Here is a 24,217-nt window from a genome sequence, read left to right on the forward strand (position 1 = left end):
GTTCACTTTTCTTCCTTTCTCCATTTTTGTACATTAATATCCTCTAATTATTTGGAAAATAAAACAAAATTTAAGTAACTCAACATCTCAAATAATCCATTCAACATCTTAAATAATCCATGAATTTATCGAGCAATACTCTGTCATTTAAGTTCTTACAGACAGTGAACACTGGTAATAGGCTAGGAATAATGTAATTTATAATGAATCTCTACTGATCACAAGTTGCATCTTTATGATATGGGCATTTCTCTTTTATGAATACAGTTATCATATAATTATTTTAGAAATCACTAAGGTTCAAGTCTCTAACTTTCTCTCTGCTGGATTTACTCAACATGATGGGTACACTGAGATCTGGCTGCCTGCAGGGCGAGGACTATGGCATGAAGACCCTGTCAAGGGTGCCTTTCAAAAAGTAAATCACATTTTAAAAATTAGGTTGCATATAATTGTGTAGGAGGTGGAATTTTAGGGGAGAAAATCAGACATAAAATTAAGAATTTGACTCTGCCTAAAGACTGTTTTCATAGTTCTCTACAAGTTTAGTTCTTTTACCTCCTTAGAGAGTCCTTCCCTAACCAATTTCTCCAAAACTGCACCACCACATTCTCTACCCGCTTTTATCATGCTTTTCTCTCATAGCCCTCATCACTACCTATAATAGTGTGTAATTCTTTGTTTATTGTCTTCCTTTTTAAAGTGTAAGCTCATGAAGGTACACTGCTGTATCCTTAGAACCTAAAATAGTGCCTAGCATTCAATAATATGCATTTTAATGACTAAATAGCTGAATTAGTAAATGAATGAGTGAATGAAACACCAGGACATAGTCCTACTAATTCACAGTGTAGAGTGTAGAGGAATTCTGATATGCAAAGTATTCTTTGCTGCAACCTGTAAATACCAACCTTTGCCCCTCTCCCACCTCCAAGAGCCTTCAACAATATGAACGCTTCCAAAAGAGACTAGAAGGTCCAGATTGCAAGCTGAGAATTTCAGTTTTCTGCTCCTTGTCATTAACACCACTCTAAACCACCATCCAGAAGCCCTACCCTCAGGAAATGCTGCCTATATCTCCCTCCTATGGCCACAGACTGAATAAATATTTGAAAAACACCCAGGAACAGCATTTTCCTCCTGTTCTTTTGCATGGATCTATTTCAGGCCCATTTCGCATTTATTTTGGGCCTATTTCAGTTCTATTTCTAGCAAGCTAGTGGGCCAGACCATCTGTCTCTACTCAGGATAGAGAAAAAAAACTGATTTAAAAAGAGCAGCAAGGATCTCTAAAGCCCTTTCTGAGGAAGTACAATGGTTTCCTGTCAGGCTGGAGATCTTTACTGGGCAGTGAAATCCAATTATGGGATAGTTCAAAACTGGTATAGTTAGTGAAAGTGTCTCTTCATATGAGGACCCAGTGTGTAGTTCTGAAGCCTTATTTCCTGAATAGTTCCATTCTTGGGTCTTAGGACTCATGCAACTAGCTACTTCACTGATCTCCAAGCCCAAGTTTGCTTAATTTACAGACTTTGCTTAAACGGTAAACCACAGTACATTCAGGACACTAAGTACTCATCATCAAAGTAAGTATAAAGTTTTGTTTATAAGAGGTGCTCAACAAGTGTGGCAAGCACTGCATACGGAAGCCATCTTGAGCTATCCACCATCTTGAGCTATCCACCATCTTGGAAACCATTAGGCTTCACTTCCTCACTGAACAAACCATCTCTTGGAAATCATGTGACCAACCGTTCTCCCAGGAAGTGGTAGGGTTTCTAGGCAACGGGAGAGATCCACCCACATCAATGATTGATTCATGCTGTTCTATCTCATTTGCATTTTAGGCAACCAATTGGTTCCCACCAGCTATATATAACTCGCCATTTCTCCTCAATAAACAGTAGACAGAAGAAGACGACTTGATCTGCACCTCGTATTGTGTGTGCGTGTGTTTGTCCCATCTCTCACTCCCTCCCCCAGGGAACCTGTTCGAGTGTCCCGCGGGTCAGGACAAACAAGAATTACTAAGATAAGCAAGTAAGTTAGAAGGTTGGCAGGCCAATGATAGGAACTAATTGAAATTGCAATAGGAGGAAGATAGTACTTTATCTGGGGAGTTTATAAGAGATTATATCATGTGTCTGAAAGAGACAAAGAAATTTACTTTGAGGAACGGTGTTTTCTCTAGAGAAGTTCAATGCAGTCTGGCAATGAAACTCTCAGTGAAAATATTAAGAGAGGGATGGACTCCATCAAGGCTGGTAAAGAGAAGTGTATGAGAAACCTATATCTACATAAAGAAACACTGGAAGGATATATAAAATTATAAACCTAGTGACTTCTGATGAGTGAAAAGAGAATATCCACTGTATATGAGTCTGAGACTTGAACCGTGAATTAGCCATGTGAAATCCAGCCACCTTAGCAACTATGCCACCAGCTGGTGTACTATTTCATCCTTTCTAAATTCCACATGGATGTACCATTGTTTATTTTCCCAGACACAGTTGATGGCCATTTAGATGTTTCCTTTCTTTTTTTTTTTTTTTAATTGTAAAGATAATTTTTCTGCTAAAACTAGAAAAGTCTTAGAAAAAACAGGGAAAAATCATCTTCATGATGTATTTGGCAATGATTTCTTGGATATGACACCAAAAGCTCTATTTTTTCAACAAATGAAAAAATAGATAAATTGAACTTCATCAAAATTAAAACCTTTTGGAGACTTGCAGATGGCATAGTGGTTATGTCACTGGACTCCCATGAAGTCAACTGCAGTTCAAGTACTAGATCTGGCAACTTAAAACTCATGCTAAGAGCATGTGCATGCATGCCCAAGATCCTGAGAGGAAAATGGAGAAGGAATTGCGGCATGGTCATCCCCCCTATGGGGTGATTTCTTATTTTCTGTCTCTCTCTGTCTCTCTGGTGAGCGTATACACTATAACAAAAACCTATCTCTTAAAAAAATGCTAAAACTGTTGAGTGAGCTTAAGTCCCCCTAGCCCCCTGTTTCAGTTAATCAAGCTAGGAAGAGCCTTAGACTTAGAAACAATATAGTTTGATGGTTAAAAACAGAGGAACTAGAGCTAGTCTGCTACGATTTAACTCTAACTCTGACAATTGTTATCTGTGTGACCTTGAGAAAGTTATTTAATGTCCTTGAGCCTCACTTTTCTCACCTTTAAACCTGAGAAAATGGGGCTGGCCCTGTGGTCTAGTGACTGGAGGAGTCAGATCCCACATGGCTAACCACACAGTACAAGTCCTGGCCCCAGCAACTTGAAAAACATTCTGGACTCATGTGTGTGCATGCCCCAAATCCCGACAGGATAAAGAAATGGAGAAGAGATTATAGCATGATCATGCCCCATTAAGAGATACTTTTTACTTCTCTCGCTGTCTCTCTCTATGTCTCTCTCTCTGGCAAGTATGTTTTCCCTCTGGCAATAAAACATTTTTTTAAAGAAATTGGGAGCATGGTAGAATGCCCTGGTATTCATTCTTCCCTTCATGTTCTGCAAGTTCCAGACTCTTAGTAACCTAGCTTCCTCATCTACAAAGCAGGGAGATTTATATGGTTGATTGTAAGGGTTTAATGAATGAATACATGTAAATCACTTAGAGCATCACATAGTAATAGTCAGTAAATGTTAATAAATTCTATTATTTGAGGGTTTGAATACAATATCTGCCCCTAACTTACAGCAAATCATATACTCTCAAAGCCTCAGTTCTCTCAGCTATAAATATTACTTATACAGGATTTTGGACATCCATGTACATCCAGTATGTTTCTCATGACACCATCTAGGACTTGAACAATGTAGTCAACCATATGAAATCCACTATACAGTGGGCCAGCAGAATCTCTTACTGTGTCTAATGTAAAAATTAAACTTTGTTATAGGTATATGTGCATATGAAAAAATATAGTATACATAGGATTTGGTACTATCCATGGTTTCAGACATCCACTGAAGATTTGGAAACTTACCTCTCAAAGATAAGGGAGAAATGTTTGTTAATAGGTGTATTTCTATGGTAGAAATATGTGTGCGAGGAGGCCATTAAATGAAGATTTCATGCATTCAAGACTTCCTACTCCCACCCCCAGTAGTCCAAATGAGATCACATATAAAGGGTAAGTGGAGGTCCTTAAAAGTCATGATTCATTTGTGTATTATTAGGAAATGAGTCCCAGTTTCCACCTCCCTAAAGCAGAGTAGCCAAAAGGGGCCACACACCAGTGTTTGCCACTCCATTGTGAGATGCCAAGTGTATCTGTGTAGCTGTTTCTATTTCTAGGAGGTGCTGAGGCTTGATACTGCCCCCGCTCCCTTCATCTGCTTCTCAGAAATGAAAGGAAGTGGCACCAGTTCCAAAGGCACACTCTTCCCCTCTCCACACATAAAATTTGCTTTAGCAGGAACATTAGTTCTCCATATCCTAGCAACCAGCCCTTTTTTGGCTATCTCATTTTATGACCTACAAAGCTCTTTCAACATCCACTAACTGGTTTGAAATTCACAACAGCTTAAGGAGGTTGGAAAAAGGTAGTGGTGGTGGTGATGCAGATTCATCATTCCTATTTTATACAAAAGGAATGCCTTGTTTCTGAGAAGGAAAGTGACCTACCATAGCTCTCATTGCTTCATAGAAGAGTGGGAAAAAAAAGATTACATGCCAAAAGACCCAGGACCAACTGATGGTGTGGTGGTTAAGGTGCTGGGTTCCCACATAGCCAACTGTGATTCAAGTTCCAGAACCAGCATCTTGAAAATCATGCCAGGGGCATGTGTATACATGCCCAAAATCCTGAGAGGAGAATGGAGAAGAGACTGCAGCATGGTTTTCCTCCCTGGTGAGTAAGGGAGAGTGTGATTTCTCACTTTCCCTATCTTCGTCTCTGTCTCTCTCTCTCTGGAAAGCACACACTCCCTATGGCAAAAACAGAAACAAACAAACAAACAAAAAGCCAGACTCAGTTCTAAGAAAAGCTCTTTTGAATCTATACAACTCTACAAATTTGGGATATTTAGAAAATGTCATAACAGGGCCAAGCCTAGAACTGGACTTTTCTGTCCTCCAGGCAAAAGCCCCTGATACTTTACCATACTGGCAAATAAGAACCTAGAGAAAATCATCTTCTAAGAATAACTAACTTTTGGGACCAGCAGTTGGTGTAAAGGCTATGTCGCTGAATTCCCATGTGGTTCGAGTCCCGGATCCAGTGTCTTAAACTCATGCTGGGTGCATGTGCATGCTTGCCCAAGATCCTGAGAAGATAATGGAGGAGAAGGGATTGTGGCTTGACCATCCCCCCTGGAGGGCGACTTTTTGCTTTCTGTCTCTCTGTCTCTGTCTTTTTGGCGAGTGCACATGCCCTATAGCAAAAACCTCTCCAAAAAATAAAATAAAATAAAATAAAATAAAATAAAATAAAATAAAATAAAATAAAATAAAATAAAATAAAATAAAATAAAATAAAATAAAATAAAATAAAATAAAATAAAATAAAATAAAATAAAATAAAATAAAATAAAATAAAATAAAATAAAATAAAATAAAATAAAATAAAATAAAATAAAATAAAATAACTAACTGCATCTTACATTTAAATAGAACTGTACAGCTTCCTAAGTACTGTGACCCTTTATCACATATCAATCTCATGGCAACCTTGTGAGGGAAGTGTAGCAGGAAATAGGCATCTAAAATTTTAACCACATACTTCTTTTTCATTTGTTTGTTTGCTATAGGGCACATGTGCTTGCAGGAGAGAGACAGAGAGATAGAGAGAGAAAGTGAAAATTACCCCTTCCCCCAAGGATGATGACCATGCTACAATCCCTTCTTTATTCTCCTTTTGGAATTCTGGGTATGTACACACACGTGTCCATCATGTTTTTTAAGCTGCCAGGTCTGGGACTCAAACTGCACAGTTGGCCGTGTGGGATCCAGTCACCTTAACCTCCATGCCACCTGCCGACCCCACACACATACTTCTTATACCTCTTCTTTGCTGTGTTTTTTTCTCCTTAGTACTTAGAACTAACATATTATATATTTTATTTAATCTGTTGGTTATCACATATCTTCCCTACTATTAGAATATCTGTTCCATGAGGACAAGATATTTATTTGTTCACTGTTCAGTGCCTGCTGCATATCAGGTGCTCAATAAATATTACTGAATGAGTGAATAAATCTATGGAGGTGAAGGGAGGGAGAAAGGCCCCATTTTTCATATGAGTAACTAATGTCCTGTTATGCAGTAACCCCAAATCTGACTACACTTACGCATAATGTTTACCTGTTCCAAAGAAGTCATCAAGAGAAACAAAAGGCAAAGATATTGGTTTATTTGACTTACAGGAGGCACCGATGATGTTTGGTCGGTAAAGAGTCTGCATATCAATGTAGTAAAGCTAGCAGTCTTATAGTTGTCAAGGCAAGCTTGAGCAGGCATAGACATTTAGTTTTCCTGGATCCTTACATAGTTTTATAATCAGCTAATTATGCTCACTCAGCTCAGCTGCCTGCATTCTGCACTTCACTACGGGGGGCGTGCACAATTTTCAGAGAACAGCTTTGACCAGAGGCTGCTCCCAGAATAAGAGAGTAGAGAGAAACCAGATGTGGGTATAGTGGGTGAGAGGGGGGCCAGTCCATGTCTTCACACTCCTTTACATAGATATATATGATGATACCCCACACTCTACAACCACATTGACTTTTTAAGAAATAATTATTTATTTAATTTTATTTATTCATTAATTGTATTTAAATTTGACCAGAGGGAGGCACAGAGAGAGAGGAAAAGTGAGAAAGTAAGTCACCAAGTCTGGGATTTGAACCATGGTTGGTCATGTGGGAATGTCCAGTGCCTTAACCACCACACCACCTGCTGGCCCTTACGTTGACTTTTTCCACCATCATTATCTTCATGTGCTCTTCCATGGTGTTCCAGTAGGGGAGGGGGAGTGTATGAAATGGCCTCTTCATTTGGCCAAGAGGCCATACACCATGCCATCATCCACTTTAGGAGTGAGGCATTGTCATATTTCCTTGTTCCATACGTGCACTATCTCTGGTGTGGTGACAATTGGGCTGGATCTTGGCCCTCCAGCCATTCCTGTTGTGTCTTTTACTTCTGAGCTATCACCAGGGGAGCCCTCATTTCTGGGGGCTCTACTTCATCAACCTGCCACCATTAGTGCCTCCTGTAAGTCAAATAAAACAAAATCTTTGCCTGTTATACTTCATATATTTAGAAATATATGAACATGTGCAAACCCTCTCAGATTTGGGTTTACCATGTTACATGTACAGAGGAGTTAAGCAATTTCCCAGGAAGGACTTTTGAAGCTTTGTGTTCTAGCCTATCCCCTTCATCTCACTGCCTGGCTGGTTCAGTGGCATCATATCGGGGTCAAAGGAAACATTTGCTACAAATGTCTCTGCCCTCTCTGGGACCAGTTCCAGGCTTGGTGGCTACAACTAGCCTGGTGTTCACCCCCTTCATCACTCATCTATTCCACAAACATCCACAGTGTGTCTGTAAACAAAAGGCACTCTGCCAGGCCTTATTACTTTTCTGAGTTTTCTCCCTCACTGAAATGGTTAATGCGGATGAAGGAAAGAGCAAAGTCTTTTGAGTTTTCTCACCACATGGCCTGTGAGTTCCTCTGTCTCCCACACCCTACATAGCAGATTCCTCATTGGAAATTATGCCTACCTTATAGGATTACTGGAAACATTAAATTAAATACACATGTCAAACACTTAGAACAGTGACTAGCACAAAATAAATGCTGACTTAATAAATCTAAGCTATTATTTCCAAGACTTAGTGCATTAAAAGTTGTATTACCAGTGCCCCTAACTTCTGAAATGAAGGAGTCAAAGCAAACATTCACTCCTGGCAAGTGAAGAGAGTAATGCCCAAGGATCACTGTGGAGTCACACACCTTTTCATCCTGGCTCTGTTTGAAAATAACTGTGTAGAGTTCTCAGCCTTAGTTTTCCCAACTTTAAAGTAGGAAGAGCAAGGATTACATGAGTTTATGCATGTAAAGGTGCTTTGAAAATGCAAAATACTGACCCATTGTGAGGGATTTTCTTACATTAAAATAATGAAGGAAGGCTATTAGTAATTCAGCCTTTGCTATGTGAAAGACACTGTACCAAGTGCTTTACATAAATGTTATTTCAATTGTACCTATGACCAAGTATTACCAAGTATTCCAGTTTCATAGATAAAGTGTTATGGTTAATTTTATATATCAATTTGGCTCAGCCATAGTGTCCAGGTATTTTGGCCAATCATTATTCTGGATATTTCTGTAAAGGTGTTTTTCTGGATAAGATTTGCATTTAAATTGGTAGACTCTGATGAGGCAGGACAGTGGGGCAAGGGTAAGACAGGATGACACTCTGCAAGGCTGACTCAAATGGAAAGTTTCCAAGAAATTTGCACCCAGAGATCTCCCTCAGTATACTAGGCATGTATGTGCCCATTAATTGAGGCTGGCTGAGGCTAAGAGTAAATCACGGAGTCAAGACTCTGTTGGGGATGCTGTCTCTATGCCTCTTTGTGTCTCTCTTCCTCATGGAAGAGAGAAATAAAAAAATAAACTTAAGAAAAATAAATCTGTGAACTTTGAGTAAAGCAGATCACTCCTCCATAAGATGAGTGGACCTCATCCAGTCATTTAAAATCTTGGTGGAATAAAGACTCATCTCTTCTGAGCAAGAAGGAATTCTACCAGTGGACTGCCTTTGGATTCAAATTGCAACTCTTGCCTGGTCTCTAGCCTACTAGAGACCCCAACAATTGCACGAGCCAATTTCTTAAAATAAATCTCACTCTTTATATATGTACATACCCTGTTGGTTCAATTTTACTGGAAATCCTTGAATAATGAGAAAACTGAAGCTTAAAAATGTTAAATCACTTGCCCCAAATCACACAGCCCATCAATAACAAAGCCATTAATGTAGACATCTTCTTCCTTATATCCTCCCTGTCCTACACCTCTTTCAATCAATCTAGTAGTAAACCCCATTGATTCTGTCTCCAAAATGTATGTCAACCTGGCCTGCTCTATCCCACCGCATTGACTGCATTTCTGGAGCAACCTCTTCACTGAGTTTGCCACCTCCATTTTCACTCTCTTCAATTCATTTTCTATAGGGCCTGCAAAAGTCATCTCAGATCACAAAGCAAACTTCATCATTCCACTGCCTCAAACACTTCTAATTGTGTTTAGAATAAATAACACTAGCCTTGTGATCGTATTTCCACGTATTTCCACCCACACCCTGAGCATGTTAACCTACTTAATCCTCACTAAAACACTACAGATAAGGACCATTATTATTCCCACATTTCAAAGGGCATAACTGAGATAAAGAAAGATTAGGTAACATGCTCAAGGTCACATAGCTACAAAGTGACAGAGTCAGAATTTTAACCATACAATGTGATTCTAGAACCTGTGCTACTGACCACTGCACCACAGTCGCTTTGAGTATAACCAATGCACAATCCCTGGGCATACAAGGTCCCGTACTGACTCCCTGCTTTCCTATTATACCACTGAAGCCCCTCTCCCCTTACTATGCTCCTGTCACGCTGTCTTTCCTATTTACTTTTTTAAAGAATTACTTTAACTTTATTTATGTATTTTATTTATTTATTTATTTATTTATTTTAATTTGACCAGAGAGATACAGAGCAAGCGAGAGAGAGAGGTGAGAAAGCAAGCTGCCAGGTCTGGGACTCAAACCATGGTTGACCATGTAGAAGTCCAGAATCCTTAATCACTACACCACCTGCCAGCCCCCACACTGTCTTTCTTAACATCCCTCAAGCACGCCAAGCTGTTTCAACTCAAAAGTCTTTGTAATATGTTATCCTTGATGCCTTCCCTCAACTCCCATAGACCTCACTGTTTCTTCATTGTGCTTTTATGTAAAAAAAGAAATATATATATATATATATATTTACACACACACACATATATATTTTTAAATTTGCTATAGAACATGTGTGCTCACCAGAGCGATACCAAGAGAGGAAAAGTGAGAGAGCAAGCCACCATGTCCAGGACTCAAACCGCGGTCAGACATGTGGGAGTCTAGTGCCTCAATTACCATGCTACCTACTGGCCTCATTTCTTCATTTTTTAAAAATTATAATCCAGAGGTATTAGGATCTTTCCCCAAATCTCTGCTTAAATATTAACTTCCCTCATTTGCCATGCAGGCCCTTTGACAGGATATCTCCTCATGGCAATAAGAGACAAATGCATTTCTCTCTTCCACTGTCTAGTTTCCATTACTTAGTTTAGTCATTTTCAGAATTAGTCATATTCATACACATGTACGCACACACACACACAACACACACAAACATGCATGAAATGAGAACAATGTAAGATCTAGTTGTGGTAGCATGTGTTGGTAAAATGCTGTTCTCTGCAAGTTGAAACCACATGGAAGGTGTGGACTTGATTCTCAGTCCATCTTAAAGGCAAGCTGTGGTGTCATGTCCCTATAATTCTAGTGACTCAAGAGGCTGAGGGAAGAGAATCATGAACTTGAGGCTGGCCTGAACAAAAGAGCAATAATCTATCTAAAAGAAGATCTGAGCATGGTGGTGCAAGTCTGTAGTCCCAGCGGGGAAGGTGAGGCAGGAGGAGCTTGATAGTGAGGAAACTCTATCTAAACACAAAACAACAATAACAAAAACCAAGATATAAAAACTTCTCAAAGCAATGGATCTTCTTAGAGTAGCTTTTCTCATCATGTCATGGGACTCATTTGGGGATCTTTTTCAGCCTCCCCTTGAGAAGAGTATCTAGGAAGCCTTGGCCTTATAGCAGAAAAGATTCTTGAAATTTCTGTTAGATCTGTTAGCACAAAATCAGGTTGGTCTTTTGAGGTCTGAATTCTGCACAGTAGGAAAGACTGTACCTTGCCCAATGAAGTGTGTGTTCCCTTTGGCTTGTCAGGAATATTAATTAAGCCCCATATGAGTATACAGCAGCACAGTTCTCACAGCCCTTTCCCATATGTCTACTCACTCACCTGATTCTCACAGCAGACTGGAAAGAAGTGAGGCTATGTGATGGTTAATTTTAATGTATCAGTTTGACTGAGCCACTGGGTCAGATATTTAGTCAAACATTATTCTGGGTGTGTCTGTGAGGGTGTTTCTAAATGCAATTAACATTAGTAGACTAAGTAAACCAGATTTCCCTCCTCAATGTAAGTGGGCCTCATCCAATAGAAGACCTAAATAGAATGAAAAAGGCAAGTAAAATGGAATGCCTTCTGCCTGGCATTGGTCTTTTCTAGCCTTCAAACTTGGACTAAAACTGAGCTCTTCATGGGAGTCAAGCATGCTGACTTTCAGACTGGAACTTAGATCATTGGCTTTCCTGGTTCTCAGTCTTTTTGAACTTTGGCTGAACCAGCTTTTCTGGGTCTCTAGCTTGCATGCAACATGTCTTAAGACTTCTCAGCTTTCATAATCAAATTAACTAATCTTTTATCTATCTATATTTATCTATATATTCACCCACCCTTCCATCTTTTTGGTTTTGTTTCTGTAAAGAACCCTTACTAATACAGGTTAATATCCTAATTTTATAGAAAAGAATCCCAAAGTTCAAATATTTAGCAACTTGATCAAAGACAGACACATAGCTATAGCTGCTGGTAGAAACAGGATTCAAACCCAGGACAATTTGACTTGATATCATGTGGGGTTTTTTGCATGAAATTTCCACAATAAACACTCACTGGAACCAGATTATTTGAGATCCCCTATTGCAATATCAGTATAATTTGGCTCTGGCTTTCAAAACCCCTTCACTCTTCCCAATCTTTCCACCTCTTCACCAAAGGAATCTTCCACCACTCAGTTTCAACATGTCATTGTCCTTCATACCAGGCAAAACTTCTGAGCCTGGCATTCAAAGCCTTTCTAGATCTGGTCCCAGCTGACCTTGCTAGAATTACTGGTTTTAACCACAGCAGAGCACCTAAATACTATTTCCAGAATATACTATTCCTTAAGTTTTGACTTCCATTTGGAACATTTCGTGCCTCACCTGTCATGCCTACTCTCCACTCCAAGCCAACTCTTCTATCTAAAAGGCTTAAAAATACAGCTTAGAGGGACCAGCAGGTGGCATGGTGGTTAAGGTGCTAGACACTCCCACATGGCTACCACGGTTCAAGTCCTGGACCTGGTAGCTTGCTTTCTCACTTTCCCCCCCCTTCTCTCTCTATCTCTCTTTGTCTCTCTCTCTGGTCAAATTAAAATAAATGAATGAATAAATAAAATTAAATAAAATAAATCTTCTAAAAAAATACAGCTTAGATAATAACTTCTCTCATAAGTCCTACCAAATCCTCTGACCCCATCCCACCACCATGTTCTTGCTCCCCTGTACTCCCATATCATCTTGGTACTTCCTATACCATTTATGCCAGACTGGCTTTATTTCTCCCCTAATCAATTATAAGCTCCTTGAAAACATAAAAAACGTCTTGCTTTGACTCAATCACATCTCAGCATGGTATAATACCTTAGAAATGTAGCTGACTTGAAAATCATGCTGGGCACATGTGTGTGTGCCCAAAATCCAAGAGGAGAATGAAGGATAAGGGATTGAGGTGTGGCCATACCCCCTGGGGTGTGCTTTCTCACTTTCCCTCTCTGTTTCTGTCTCTCTCCGGTGAGTGCACTCACCCTGTAGCAAACTAAAAATAAGCAAATAAATAAATAAAGATGGAAAAATCTTTAAACAATTTCTTTCTTTCTCATGGACACACAGAGTTTGGTTCATTACTAGCATGGTGTGCTTCTCTACATTTTCCCCTTTTTATGGTGTGCTTCTCTACACTTTTCTCCTTTTTACTTATTTGCTTTTTATTTGGTTTATGATATATTGCCTATCTTCTGCTTGTATGTATGTATTTTACAATAAACTGATTTATTTTGGAAAAAAATAGAAATTGTAGCTGACTAGTAAATACCCGTTTTCTTTTCACATTTAAAAAATAATTATTAATTGGGACCAGCAATTAGCGTAATGGCTATGTCGCTGAACTCCCATGTAGCCGACTGCAGTTCGAATCCTGGACCCAGTGGCTTAAACTCATGCCAGGCACGTGTGTGTGCATGCCCAAGATCCCAAGAGGAAAATGGAAGAGAAGGGATTGCAGCGTGGCCATGTCCCCTGGGGGGGTGATTTCTCACTTTCTATGTCTCTTTCTCTCCCTGTCTTTCTGGTGAGTGCATGCATCCTATAGCAAAAACCTTTCCAAAATAAATAATAAAATAAAATAAAAATAATTATTAATTTAATTTTTTTTCAGAGTTTGTTTTTTGTTTGTTTGTTTTGTTTTGCTATAAGATACATTCACTAGCTGAAGAGACAGAGACAGAAAGCTAGAACTCACCTCCCAGGTGGGAATGGCCATGACACAATCCCTTCTCCATTCTCTTCTCAAGATTTTGGGCATGTATCTACATGCACCCAGCATGACTTTCAAGCTGCCAGGCCTGGAACTCATGAGTCAGCTGTGTGGGAATCCAGTGACATTAGTATTATGCCATTTGCTGGTCCCTCATTATTATTATTTTTTGATCTGCTGCATACCATGCACACTCACGGGGTGGGGAGGCTAAAGTGAGAAAGTAAGTCACCAGATCTGAGACTAGAACAACAGTTAGTCATGTGGGGGTTCAGTGCCTTAACTACCATGCCACTTATAGGCTTCAAACATCCATTTTCTTAATATAGCAAGTTCAAATCCATTGCAGCATTGTTTATCATGGCTAATGACTGGAAACAACCTACCTAGACATCAATAAGGAACACAATGGAGTCCTATGTACATATACAAAAGGCAACATTTCTGCATGTGCTGATTAATCTCCAAGGCATATTGTTAACAGAAAAAAAAAGGCAAATTCAGAACCATAAGCATATGTTACTAGAGTTGGGCCTCTGGTAGTCTAGTCAAGGGAACTTGATACCACATGGCCAACCACAGTTCAAATTCTGGCCCTTGTGGCTTGAAAAACACACTGGACACATATGAGTTTGTCTAAAATCACAACAGGATGGAGAAATGGAGAAGGGATTATAGTGTGACCACACACCCCATTTCAGGGTGCTTTCTCCTCTTCTCTCTCTGATTCCCTGTCTCTCTCTGTCAAGCACACATACTATCTGGCAATTTAAAAAAGAATATTCTACTGTCTATATAAAGAAAATATGTGTGTATGTGTATGTGTGTGTACATATACATATATGCTTGTAAAGGATGTAATTATCTCTAAATAAACACCTAAGAAACTGATGACAATAGCTGACTCTGTGAAAAAGGACTGGGTGACAAGACTACACAAAGGAGATTCCTTTTTACTACATTATCTCCCTTACTTTTTGAATTTTGTACCCTGTGCATGCATTAACTATTTAGAATAAATATATCATCTTTGTCATGGATCTATTACATGAGAGAGGGAACATACTGAGTTGTAATAACATAAATATATTTCTCAGATTACCTTGAAAAGATCCTGAGGAATGTAACATGATTAGCCAGTGATCCTACACAAATGAAATAGTATTTCTGAGTCAACCCTCTGACTCTAAAGGAAGTGTAAAAATGGTAACAACAAATATTATGTAGCCTTTACTCTACATCCAGCACTGTTCAAGGTGCTTTACATGTATTCATTCAATTAATATTTATAACTATACTATGGAATAGGCATGCATTATCATCTTCCCAGCTTTAAAAAATGAGGACACTAAAAAGTCAAGTGAGATATCCAAGACCACACAAATAACAAGCGGCCAGAGTAAGTACTTGATTGCTTCTAAGCACAGACCCTGGGTCCAGATTCTCTGCAATCAAATAATCTGATAGTATGTTACCAGCACCAAGGCAGAGAGACAAAAACTAGGAGACTGTGACTTCTATATTGCTAGCACCCAGAAGTTTATAAGTGATCGATAAATATATTGGATAGATTGATGAGTGGATGGACAGATGAATGGGTGAAAGGATAAATGACTAGATATATGCATGGATAAATGTATCAGTGGGTGGATATGGAGTGGATAGTGGGTAGATGGGGGTATGGGAATGAGGGTAGATAGGGGATGAGAGGAACAGAAGTGGCTGAGTTATGGGTGGATGGGTTGCAGAAAGAGTAAGGCTTTTGCAATCAAATAGATTTGGAATTTAAATTTGATACTGTCCTTTAATTAACTCTGAGAAAGATGTTAAAGTTGTCTATCCCTATTTCAAAACTGGATTAGACTATGAACTATGGGAAGACAAAGATTTTCCTTAATTTTCCAGAATAGAGACTCATGTGAGTCACAGAGTATTTGAGATTTCCTATAGTAAAATCTATGCATGATTTTCCTTTATTTTAGGCTTTGTGGACCATATGGTCTCTGTAACAACTACTCAAATCTGCGCTTGTATGAGGAACGCAGCCATGGACGATAAATGAAGTAAGCAAATGAGTATGACTGTGTTCCAATAAAACTTTATGCACAGACCCTGAAATATAAATTTCATTTCATTTTATGTGCTGTATCACAAAATATTCTTCTTTTACTTTTTTCCTAACCATTTATAAACGTAAACCCATTCTTAGTTTGTAGACTGGATTTGACTGGCAGGCTGTAGTTTGCTGACCCCTGATCTAAGAACTTGAGCTAGGTTATTCCTAAAGCCATTTAACTTGGACATTACAACGGAGTTATTCCAGAAGCAACCTGAGCCCTACGGAGAGTAAAGCCTGAAAATACTGCTGTCAAAGAAGTGACAGAATAGACTAGGTCTGATCTATGTTAGGAGATCTCAAAAAGGAGACAGTTCAAGTTCTGTTACCACCTGTCCCTTTCCCAAGGTGAACAGCATTTTTATTTATTTTATTTTTAAAGATTTATTTATTTATTTATTCCATGACAGAGAAAGTCGGAGAGAGAGACCCCAGCAGGGTCTTCACATCATGATTCACCCCAACTCTTAGCCAGCCCAGATAATGGGCATGCACATACACCTGACATGCTCAAGGAGGTCACAGGGTGTGAATTCAGGCCCTTTCCCATGTGGGTCCAGTTGCATTACCATTATGCCAACATCTAGAACCTGAAAAGAATATTTAATTAATTTTAATTGTAATTTCTAATTTACATGTAATGCTTGCACATATTTGTGGATTATAGTAAGGTTTCTCAAAGCATGTGTTGTGCACATTTAAAGCCTGCTGTCATGATTATTTCAAAATATATATTAAATAGTCACCAGTCTTCTTTTCCTTTGTTTTATTTTGCAATAGGGAATGTGTGCTTGCTGGAAAGAGAAACAGAGAGAAAAAAAGTAAAAAATCACACTGCAATCCTTTCTCCTCCATTCTCCTCTCAGAATTTTGGGCATGCGTGAGTGCAGTGTGATATTTTTTCCTTTTCTTTTTTTTTTTTTTTTTTGGAGAGATTTTTCCTATAGGGCACATGCACTCACTGGAGAGACAGAGACATAGAAAGTGAGAAATCACTCTTAAGGGGGAATGACCACACTGCAATTCCTTTTCTTCCATTCTCCTCTCAGGATTTTGGGCATGCACTCACATGTGCCCAGTGTCTCAAGCCACCGAGCCCAGGACTCAAACCTTAGTAAACCACATGGAAATCTAGTGCCTTAACCATTATGCCACCTATGTGATTTTCAAGTCATTGAGTCTAGGACTTGAATCACGGTCGGCCATGGGGAAGTCTAGTGCTTTAACCTCCATGCCACCTGCTGGGCCCAGTCACCAGTGTTCTTTACTGTGCTATAATATTCTACAATCTATTCTACTTATTTACATGTACTATTATATCTCTGAGCAACATTTTTAAATGCTTAGTTCATCTACTCTTACAACTTCAGCTATCACAAATGCTTCCCAATCTCCTCTGAGCTCAATATGTAGAACATTAACTTCCTATTAGATATCTACAAGGTGAGACTGTACAAGCATCTCAGACTCACCAGGTCCAGGCTGCATTAGTCATCTCCCTTTTCCACCAGCTATTCAAATACAGGTCTATTTTGCATTCTTTATCTTAGTGAAGAATACCACCATCTACTTGGTCCCACACATAGGAGAAAGCATAGGAGGATGAAGGTATGTTAAATTTTGATTGATCTTTCACTAGATTTATGGCAATATTTTTATTATTAGCAACATGTGTCATCAGACTTAGGCTCACAGTCCAAAACTGAGTTCAAGTCCTTAGATTCTGTGTGTATACACTGACAGACATAAGAGGACAAAGTATAACAATGACTATAGGTTGTCACCCAATAGCTCGTTCTTCCTTTCTTCTAGAAACATCTTCACCAATTTTTAGGTGTCACTCAGTTTAAATTACTACATTAGTTAGCTTCCCTTGCAGGTTGAACAAACATGTGACTCAGTTCTTCAATGAGATGTAAGTAAATAGAAATGCTAAATAAGATTTCTGGGAAGACTCCTTGTAAAGGAGAGATCAAGTCCTTTACTTTCTTTTTCCCTTCCAAAACATGGATGCTTAAAGATTTTCTAGAATTTCAGCAGTCATCTTGGACCATGAAGAATGGAAGGCAAATACTGGAACAGAAAAGTCTCTAAAGACTTCCTAGAGCTGCCATTTTGGCCAAAGTGTACCTAAAAGGGCTATAAGTATCCCAAATGTTTTAAAGATTGGAAATTGTTAACTCAGTGTTTCAGTGTCTCCCTGACACTGAATTGACTCAGTCTTTCACTAAAGCTTTAGATATTTTGAGGGGGAAGGCTGGAGGTTCATCTCAGACTCCCAAGTGCTTCAGACATTCTTTATCCTCCTCCCTTTTTCTTCTGGACTAGATGGCCCCTCTTTGACCTCCCTCCAGATGGCTGACTTGTTTTTTTTAAGTTTCTACCTTCACATTCAGAGATTGAGACCTATCCCTTGCTGACACAGAAATATCAACAAATCTCCAAATATATGGTTGATCAAAGTGGTTAGTTAGATGGGACAACTAGAAATATAAATGAAATAGTCCAGATATTGTGAAAGATCAATAAATATCCTGTCCAAGGATTATCCTAATTACCCAACCATAGCCCCCCTTTGCTACAGTCCCAATAAAAGCTTCTTGCTCCCCCCCTTCAGGGTCGACGTAGCTCTCCACATTGGACCCCTTTCCTCTCTTGGAAAGTGAATAGATTCTTTCTATATGCTTACTCTCTGAGTTTATAAATTATTTCACAGCCCACGACAAAGACCACCCTAACAATACCTATCTCATGACTTCTCAAGTAAAAGAATAAAGTCTCGTATGTTGTAAGCCAATGAAGATAAATCTCTATTATTCATAAAAGAACTGAATCAACTGTTAAACTTGGGAGTTGGTCATTCTATCTCTCTATTCAGAGATTGCCATCAACTCAATGCTATGACTCTTTTAAAGATCACATAGACTTTGTCACAGAATTAGTCCATGATTCCATTTCTTATCCAAAAAAGTAGCATACCAAGGATAGAGCTATTGGAGTAGACATCCTTAAGCATAGATAACAAATAGTGCACTTCTATATGATTTTTTAAAGGGCAAAAGTCAAAGTGTTGTTTTATTATTCCCATGCATCATCAATTTAAAACACTGTGTGGAGGACCAGCAGGTGGCTTGGTGGTTAAGGTGCTGGACTGCCACATGATAGACCACAGTTCAAGTCCTGGACTCAGTGGCTTAAAAATCATGTAAGATGCATGTGTGTGTATGCTTAAAACCCTGAGAAGAGAATGGAGGAGAAGAGATTGCAGTGAGATCATCCCCCTGGAGAATGATTTCTCATTTTCTCTCTCTCTGTCTCTCTCCAGTGAGTGCATGTGTCCAATGGCAATAACCTTAAAAAATAAATAAAACACTATGTGATAAAATACTCCTTCCTGAAAAAAAATCTTTAGTTGGTCAAAGTTGAAAACAATTGTTGTGGTTACTACTTAATTTTAATAATATATGTGAAGTTCCAAAATAGTATCTTTTATTTTTTATTCTTTAATTAACATTGATTCAGAGAACTCATTACACAGTTTGCATCCAATACACACAAACTTAACTATATGTATTTGTTCAGGTTCTTCCACTTTGTGAAGTTTCAGAATTATTCAAGCTAGCTTTGGGCATTTTGTCACTGCGATCTTTCTAGTTCTATACATCCCAACATTTAAATGATAAACTAAAAGTAAAGAATGCTAGCACAGTGATTTTTAAAGACTAAGAAATAGAACATGCAATGCTTTAATTATGTCATTCGATGTGAGCAACTAGAGTTTATTTGTGCTGAAAATCTAAAACAAAAATCATGCAAACTGCAAGGTGTAATATTTTTGTTTAGTGAATGTACATTTTAATTTATACATAAGTTTCTGAATTCAAATAACTTTTTAAATTCAAATTACTTTAAAATCAAATTTTATTGTTCTTTTTCATTGTTAATTGTTTGAAAATCAAAGAATGAATCAAGAAAGTAATGAACAGCGCTGATTATTACTCTAAATAATTTTGTCATATATATAGGAGAAGGTATTAACAATGATCAATACTTGAGGTCCAGCAGATGGTGTAATTGTTACAGTGCTGGACTCCCACATAGTTGACAGTGGTTTGAGTCCCACACCCAGCAGCTTAAACTCACAACGAGTGTGTGTGCATGTGTGCCCAAAATTCTGATCTGATAAGAGAATGGAAGAGAAGGGATTGTGGTGTGGCCAATCCCCGGGGGGAGAGGAGGTAATTTCTCACTTTCTGTCTCTCTGTCTCTCTGGAAAGCACACACCCCCTATAGCAAAAAACAAAAAAAAAAAAAAAAAAAGATCCAGTTCAAATATCATATATGCTAGGTATACCACATCTCCAAGTTATTGATATTACTTAATATTCTCCAGAAACTCAGAAATTAGGAAATTGCTAATTGATTAGCAATTCACATTGACCCAAACCTCAGTTAGCCCCACCAGTGGCAAGGAATTCAAAGTAGATCATTTAATCATGCGTATAACTACTTTGTGTTCTTTCTAGCTCCACTCTCAGCTAGATAGGTGATCAGAAAGAAGACATCTATAAATAATGCTGAGTACAGACCTTTCATATAGATTATCTCCACAATTACCACCCTGATCCAAGCCTTCATCACCTCTAATCTGGGCTATTGTAAAAGCTCCTCACAGCTCTAGTCCTTACGCCACTAAAATCTATTCTGTTAAAATTTAAGACAGACCATGCCCCTCATCTGTTCAAAACCTTACACTGGCTTCCCATCTCACTCAGATTAAATGCCCTATAAAACTGGCCTCCTGTTTTCTCTCTTATTTCATTTGCTATTCTTCCATTTACTAATTCTTTATCCTCAGGACATTGGCCTCCTCTCTGTTTCTTAAACAAATAGTCGTGTTCTTTCTGAGTGTTCTTTATTCTTAAAACCCTTTTATGAACAAACACATGGAGCTTGTTCTTCTTTTCCTTCACATCTCTGCTCAAATATCCTTTAATCAGAGAGGTTTTGACTGATCTATTTATGTTATCATCTCACTCCCTATCTATGTTGTCTTGCCATATTTTAATTTTTTCTTAGTACCTCCTGACATTGAATATTCACTTATGTGATTTTTTAGTGAGCTCCTACCCCCAGATTATAAGTACCATAGAGTGAAGAATTAGTTTTTGTTTATTGTTGTTTCCCCTTTGTCTAGATCAGTGCCAACTCATAGTAGACACTCCATATTTTTGTTGAATAAATGAATGACCTTAATATTGCCTATAAAATAAGGCACAGGTACTTTGACCCATTTTATGAATGAAAATACTGAGGATGAAAGAGATTTGACAATTGATAAGTTTCAGAGCTGAGAAGTATAAAAGCCAGTCCCTCAACTTTGGACTTAAGACTGAGAACAGCATTCTTTCCACTTTAGCCTCACTACCTAACTCACTATTACCACTATTATACCAAATCGGCATCGCAGTCAGAAGATATGAGTAAATATACTGAACAATTTATCATTCAATGTGAACTCATAGTTTAACACCCTCTATCTACTAAGACATTTTTATTATGTAAATTCTCAGTGTTTCATGTTCAAGGACAATGATTTACATGGAACACCTGGAATAAGTTATAATAGTCAAATGTTCTAAAAATGAATCTATTGTTATAAAAATCTCAAGCTCTACTTCAGGCACTTTGCAAATGAAAGAATGAAGGTCAAAGACCTTTTGATTACTCACATTATAAAATGGTGGTTAGACATACACTGCCTATTTTTCACAATGAGCCACTAGTTAAATTTTATCCTATGTTTACTTCTGGAAATCTAAGAATTTCAATCCTGGAGGAAATTTTGGTGATCACTAATAGTCTTACGTAACAGATGAGAAATCTGTAGCTGAAAGCATTCCCATCAAACTGTTAGTGTCAAAGCCAAGGCTAGAGGTTTTCTGCCTCCCAGGCTAGAATAGAGTTTACTACTCCTGTCGTTTGAATTCTAGAAATGGCTAAATGCTTTCATCATATAATATACACTGCCTGAGTCCCCTAAAAACTGTATAATGAGATTGTCCCCATCAATCAATCTTTAATTACTTAGTCTTCACAAGATATTTACCGCTTTCTCACACATTATTGGAAATTATTCAGATTTCTTCATTAATTCAATCTGTTGGCAATGGATGGCTCTGAGCTCCTATATGACAATATGGAAAAGGAGGGAAGTCATCCAAACTTAGCTGCCAGAAATGCCAAGGCTGGCATGATTTGTTTGTTGTGTTTAAGAAAATGTGTATGACATTAGCTCATCCTGAAGAAAGTCCTTTCCCAAGATCATGACTCTGTTCCTTTCCACCACTCAGGACCATTTGAACACATAATTCTGTGAAACAGTGGCAAAGACAGTGACAGGGAGTCATGAAACTCAGGTGCTAGACTTTGCTTTGCCTTCAAGGAGTTTGTGACTCTAGGCAAGTCTCTCTCACTCTCTGAGTCTCAGATTTCCTGGCTGGATGACAAGGACTCTGAGGTCTTTACCTACTGTAACCTTTTCTGGTTCTAAAAATATGTGATATTGCCTTTATGGGACCCCAGGGAATGAGGGAGAGCTAGGAAAAAGTCTCTTGAAGCCCTGGCACATCGGCATATAAGAACCATTGAAACAGGGGTATAATGAAACTCCCTAGTCCACAACAGATTCCCCCTTCTCTTCCAGAATCAGGGGGAGGAAAGGATTTAAATATCAATATTTGTCCAACTGCTTCAGCTACTTTCCTTCAGCTGCAGTTTGTGAGTGACAGTGCAGAAGCATGCAGTAGCACTGCCATCAGTGCCTCCTGACCCAACGCAACTGTGCTCTAAGACCCTCTTGCAACATACTTCTTATCTAAATGTAAAGTCATGATGTCCTCCCACTCCTCACAGACCCTGACCAGGCTTAAACTACCTCAGTCTAAATCAGAGAAGCATCAACATGCAGCCATCACCTCCTCTCTGCAAAGGGAAGTCATTCCAAGGTCTCCAGGTGGAGAAAGGAACACCACCGCATAAAATGAACTGTTGGACGATGGTACTGAACAGACACACAAGCACACACTAGTTACCACTCCTGGGGTGGGGGAGTGGGAAGCTCTCCTAACTCAATGTGGCCCAGACTCATTTCTAGGATAAGGGTTTCTGCAGCTGTCTCTCCTTGATAAAGCCCTGAGTGTGAATAGATAGGGTGACCCTAGCCCAGGCAAAGAATGGCTGCAGGGCTTCCCTCCCCCCCCCCACCAGGCGTCTTTCTCAAGAGTGGCTCTTGAGCTCTCCTGCCCCGAAGCCGTCCAGGGTCAGAGGGTACATGAAGCTTATTTGGCTTGGGGTGGGGGTGGGGACTGCTGGGGAGGAATATTGCAGCTCTCCCATAAAGCCTACCTTCACAATCCCAGGCTTTGAAGCCGCTCTCTTCCCCCACCCCAACTCCGTGCCAGCTCCCCTGCCTCCTGGGAGCTTTGATGCTTTCAGAATGCCCCCTTGCCCCCCCCTCATCCACCCCAATCTCAGAGGGCGGCATAAATGTGGAGGGGAACAGAAGGGGGCTTTCCTGGGCAGGCGGCGAGCAAGGGTTCCTAAAATGGCCACAGCCAGCTGACTGGTGTCTCAAGGACAGCAGGGAGGGCGGTGGACAGAGGCTAGGGAGCTCACTGCATCGTGGGTGGTTGGAGGGACTGGAGGTGGGGCAGGGGGACTGAGGCTCAAGCAGGGTAAAGCAGGGATACGCGCACTCACCATTCCAGATCCGCCCCTTATCCACTGCATGATGCCCGCGAAGTCTGGCTTCTCTGAGGCCCGGTAGCTGGCGCGGTTTGTCGCGGGCTGACTAGGAGGGCTGGGCTTGAGCAAGCGATATCCCCAGCGCCCCCTCCGCCTCCCCTCCTTCACGGCCCTTCAGCCCAATCCCTTGCGCCCTGGACCTCGCCTTCAGTCAGGTTGTTTCATGCCAGCCTGCAGGCACTGACTCTCCTTCCAGCTGCTTGCAGGGGGCTTTGCCGGGAGAGGTGCTCCAAGAGGGTCTCAATGGACTGCCTTTGTCCCTCACCAAGGCTTGAAAAATAGGGCTTCAGTTGCAGAGAGAATGAGGACGAATAATTTCCGCCTGGGAGAAGGCAGCTTCCACCTCTGCCTGCCTCCCGCTGTGCTGGAGTTAGCTGCTTATTGTGGGGCTTCTCAATTGTGTCGAGTCAGCAGAAAGTCCTCTCCAAAGTTGCCAGAGGTGTTGGGCCAACCTCCAGAATAGTAACATTCTGCCTCAGCAGAGTGGTGCCAGCACTTTCATGCCTCCTTATCCCCCACCATACTCACCTAAGGGTCTTCTCTCTTAGGATGTGTGTGTGTTCTCTTGAGGCTTTCCTCTGGACCACTTTTGCTTCTCAGAACATTCCTATGGAAGGAGGCATTACTATCTCTATTTCCAGAAAAATAGAGGTTTGGAAGAGGGGAGGTACCTGTCTAAGGTCACATAAAAAAAAAAATGACTCAAATTTGCCCTCTGTAGTTTTCTAAGCTTCTTTTGCATGCTCTCTCTCTGTCTCTGTCACCACATCCCTCAACACACACACACACACACAC

General features: G+C 39.7%; 1 protein-coding gene across 1 annotated transcript in view; it reads right to left on the bottom strand.

The window, feature by feature from the left end:
- Positions 1-23,583, bottom strand: part of LOC102497462 (rho guanine nucleotide exchange factor 9) — a gene marked incomplete at its 3' end in the record, with an annotated part of 166,653 nt that extends 143,070 nt beyond the window's left edge. Inside the window, exon 1 of the mRNA XM_006141469.3 lies at positions 23,378-23,583. Within this exon, the coding sequence (XP_006141531.2) occupies positions 23,378-23,407 (30 nt within the window). The remainder of the gene's footprint in view (positions 1-23,377) is intronic.
- Between the last annotated feature and the right edge of the window lie 634 nt (positions 23,584-24,217).

Source organism: Tupaia chinensis, unplaced genomic scaffold (assembly GCF_000334495.1).
Source record: "Tupaia chinensis unplaced genomic scaffold, TupChi_1.0 Scaffold000055_1, whole genome shotgun sequence".
NCBI lineage: Eukaryota > Metazoa > Chordata > Mammalia > Scandentia > Tupaiidae > Tupaia > Tupaia belangeri.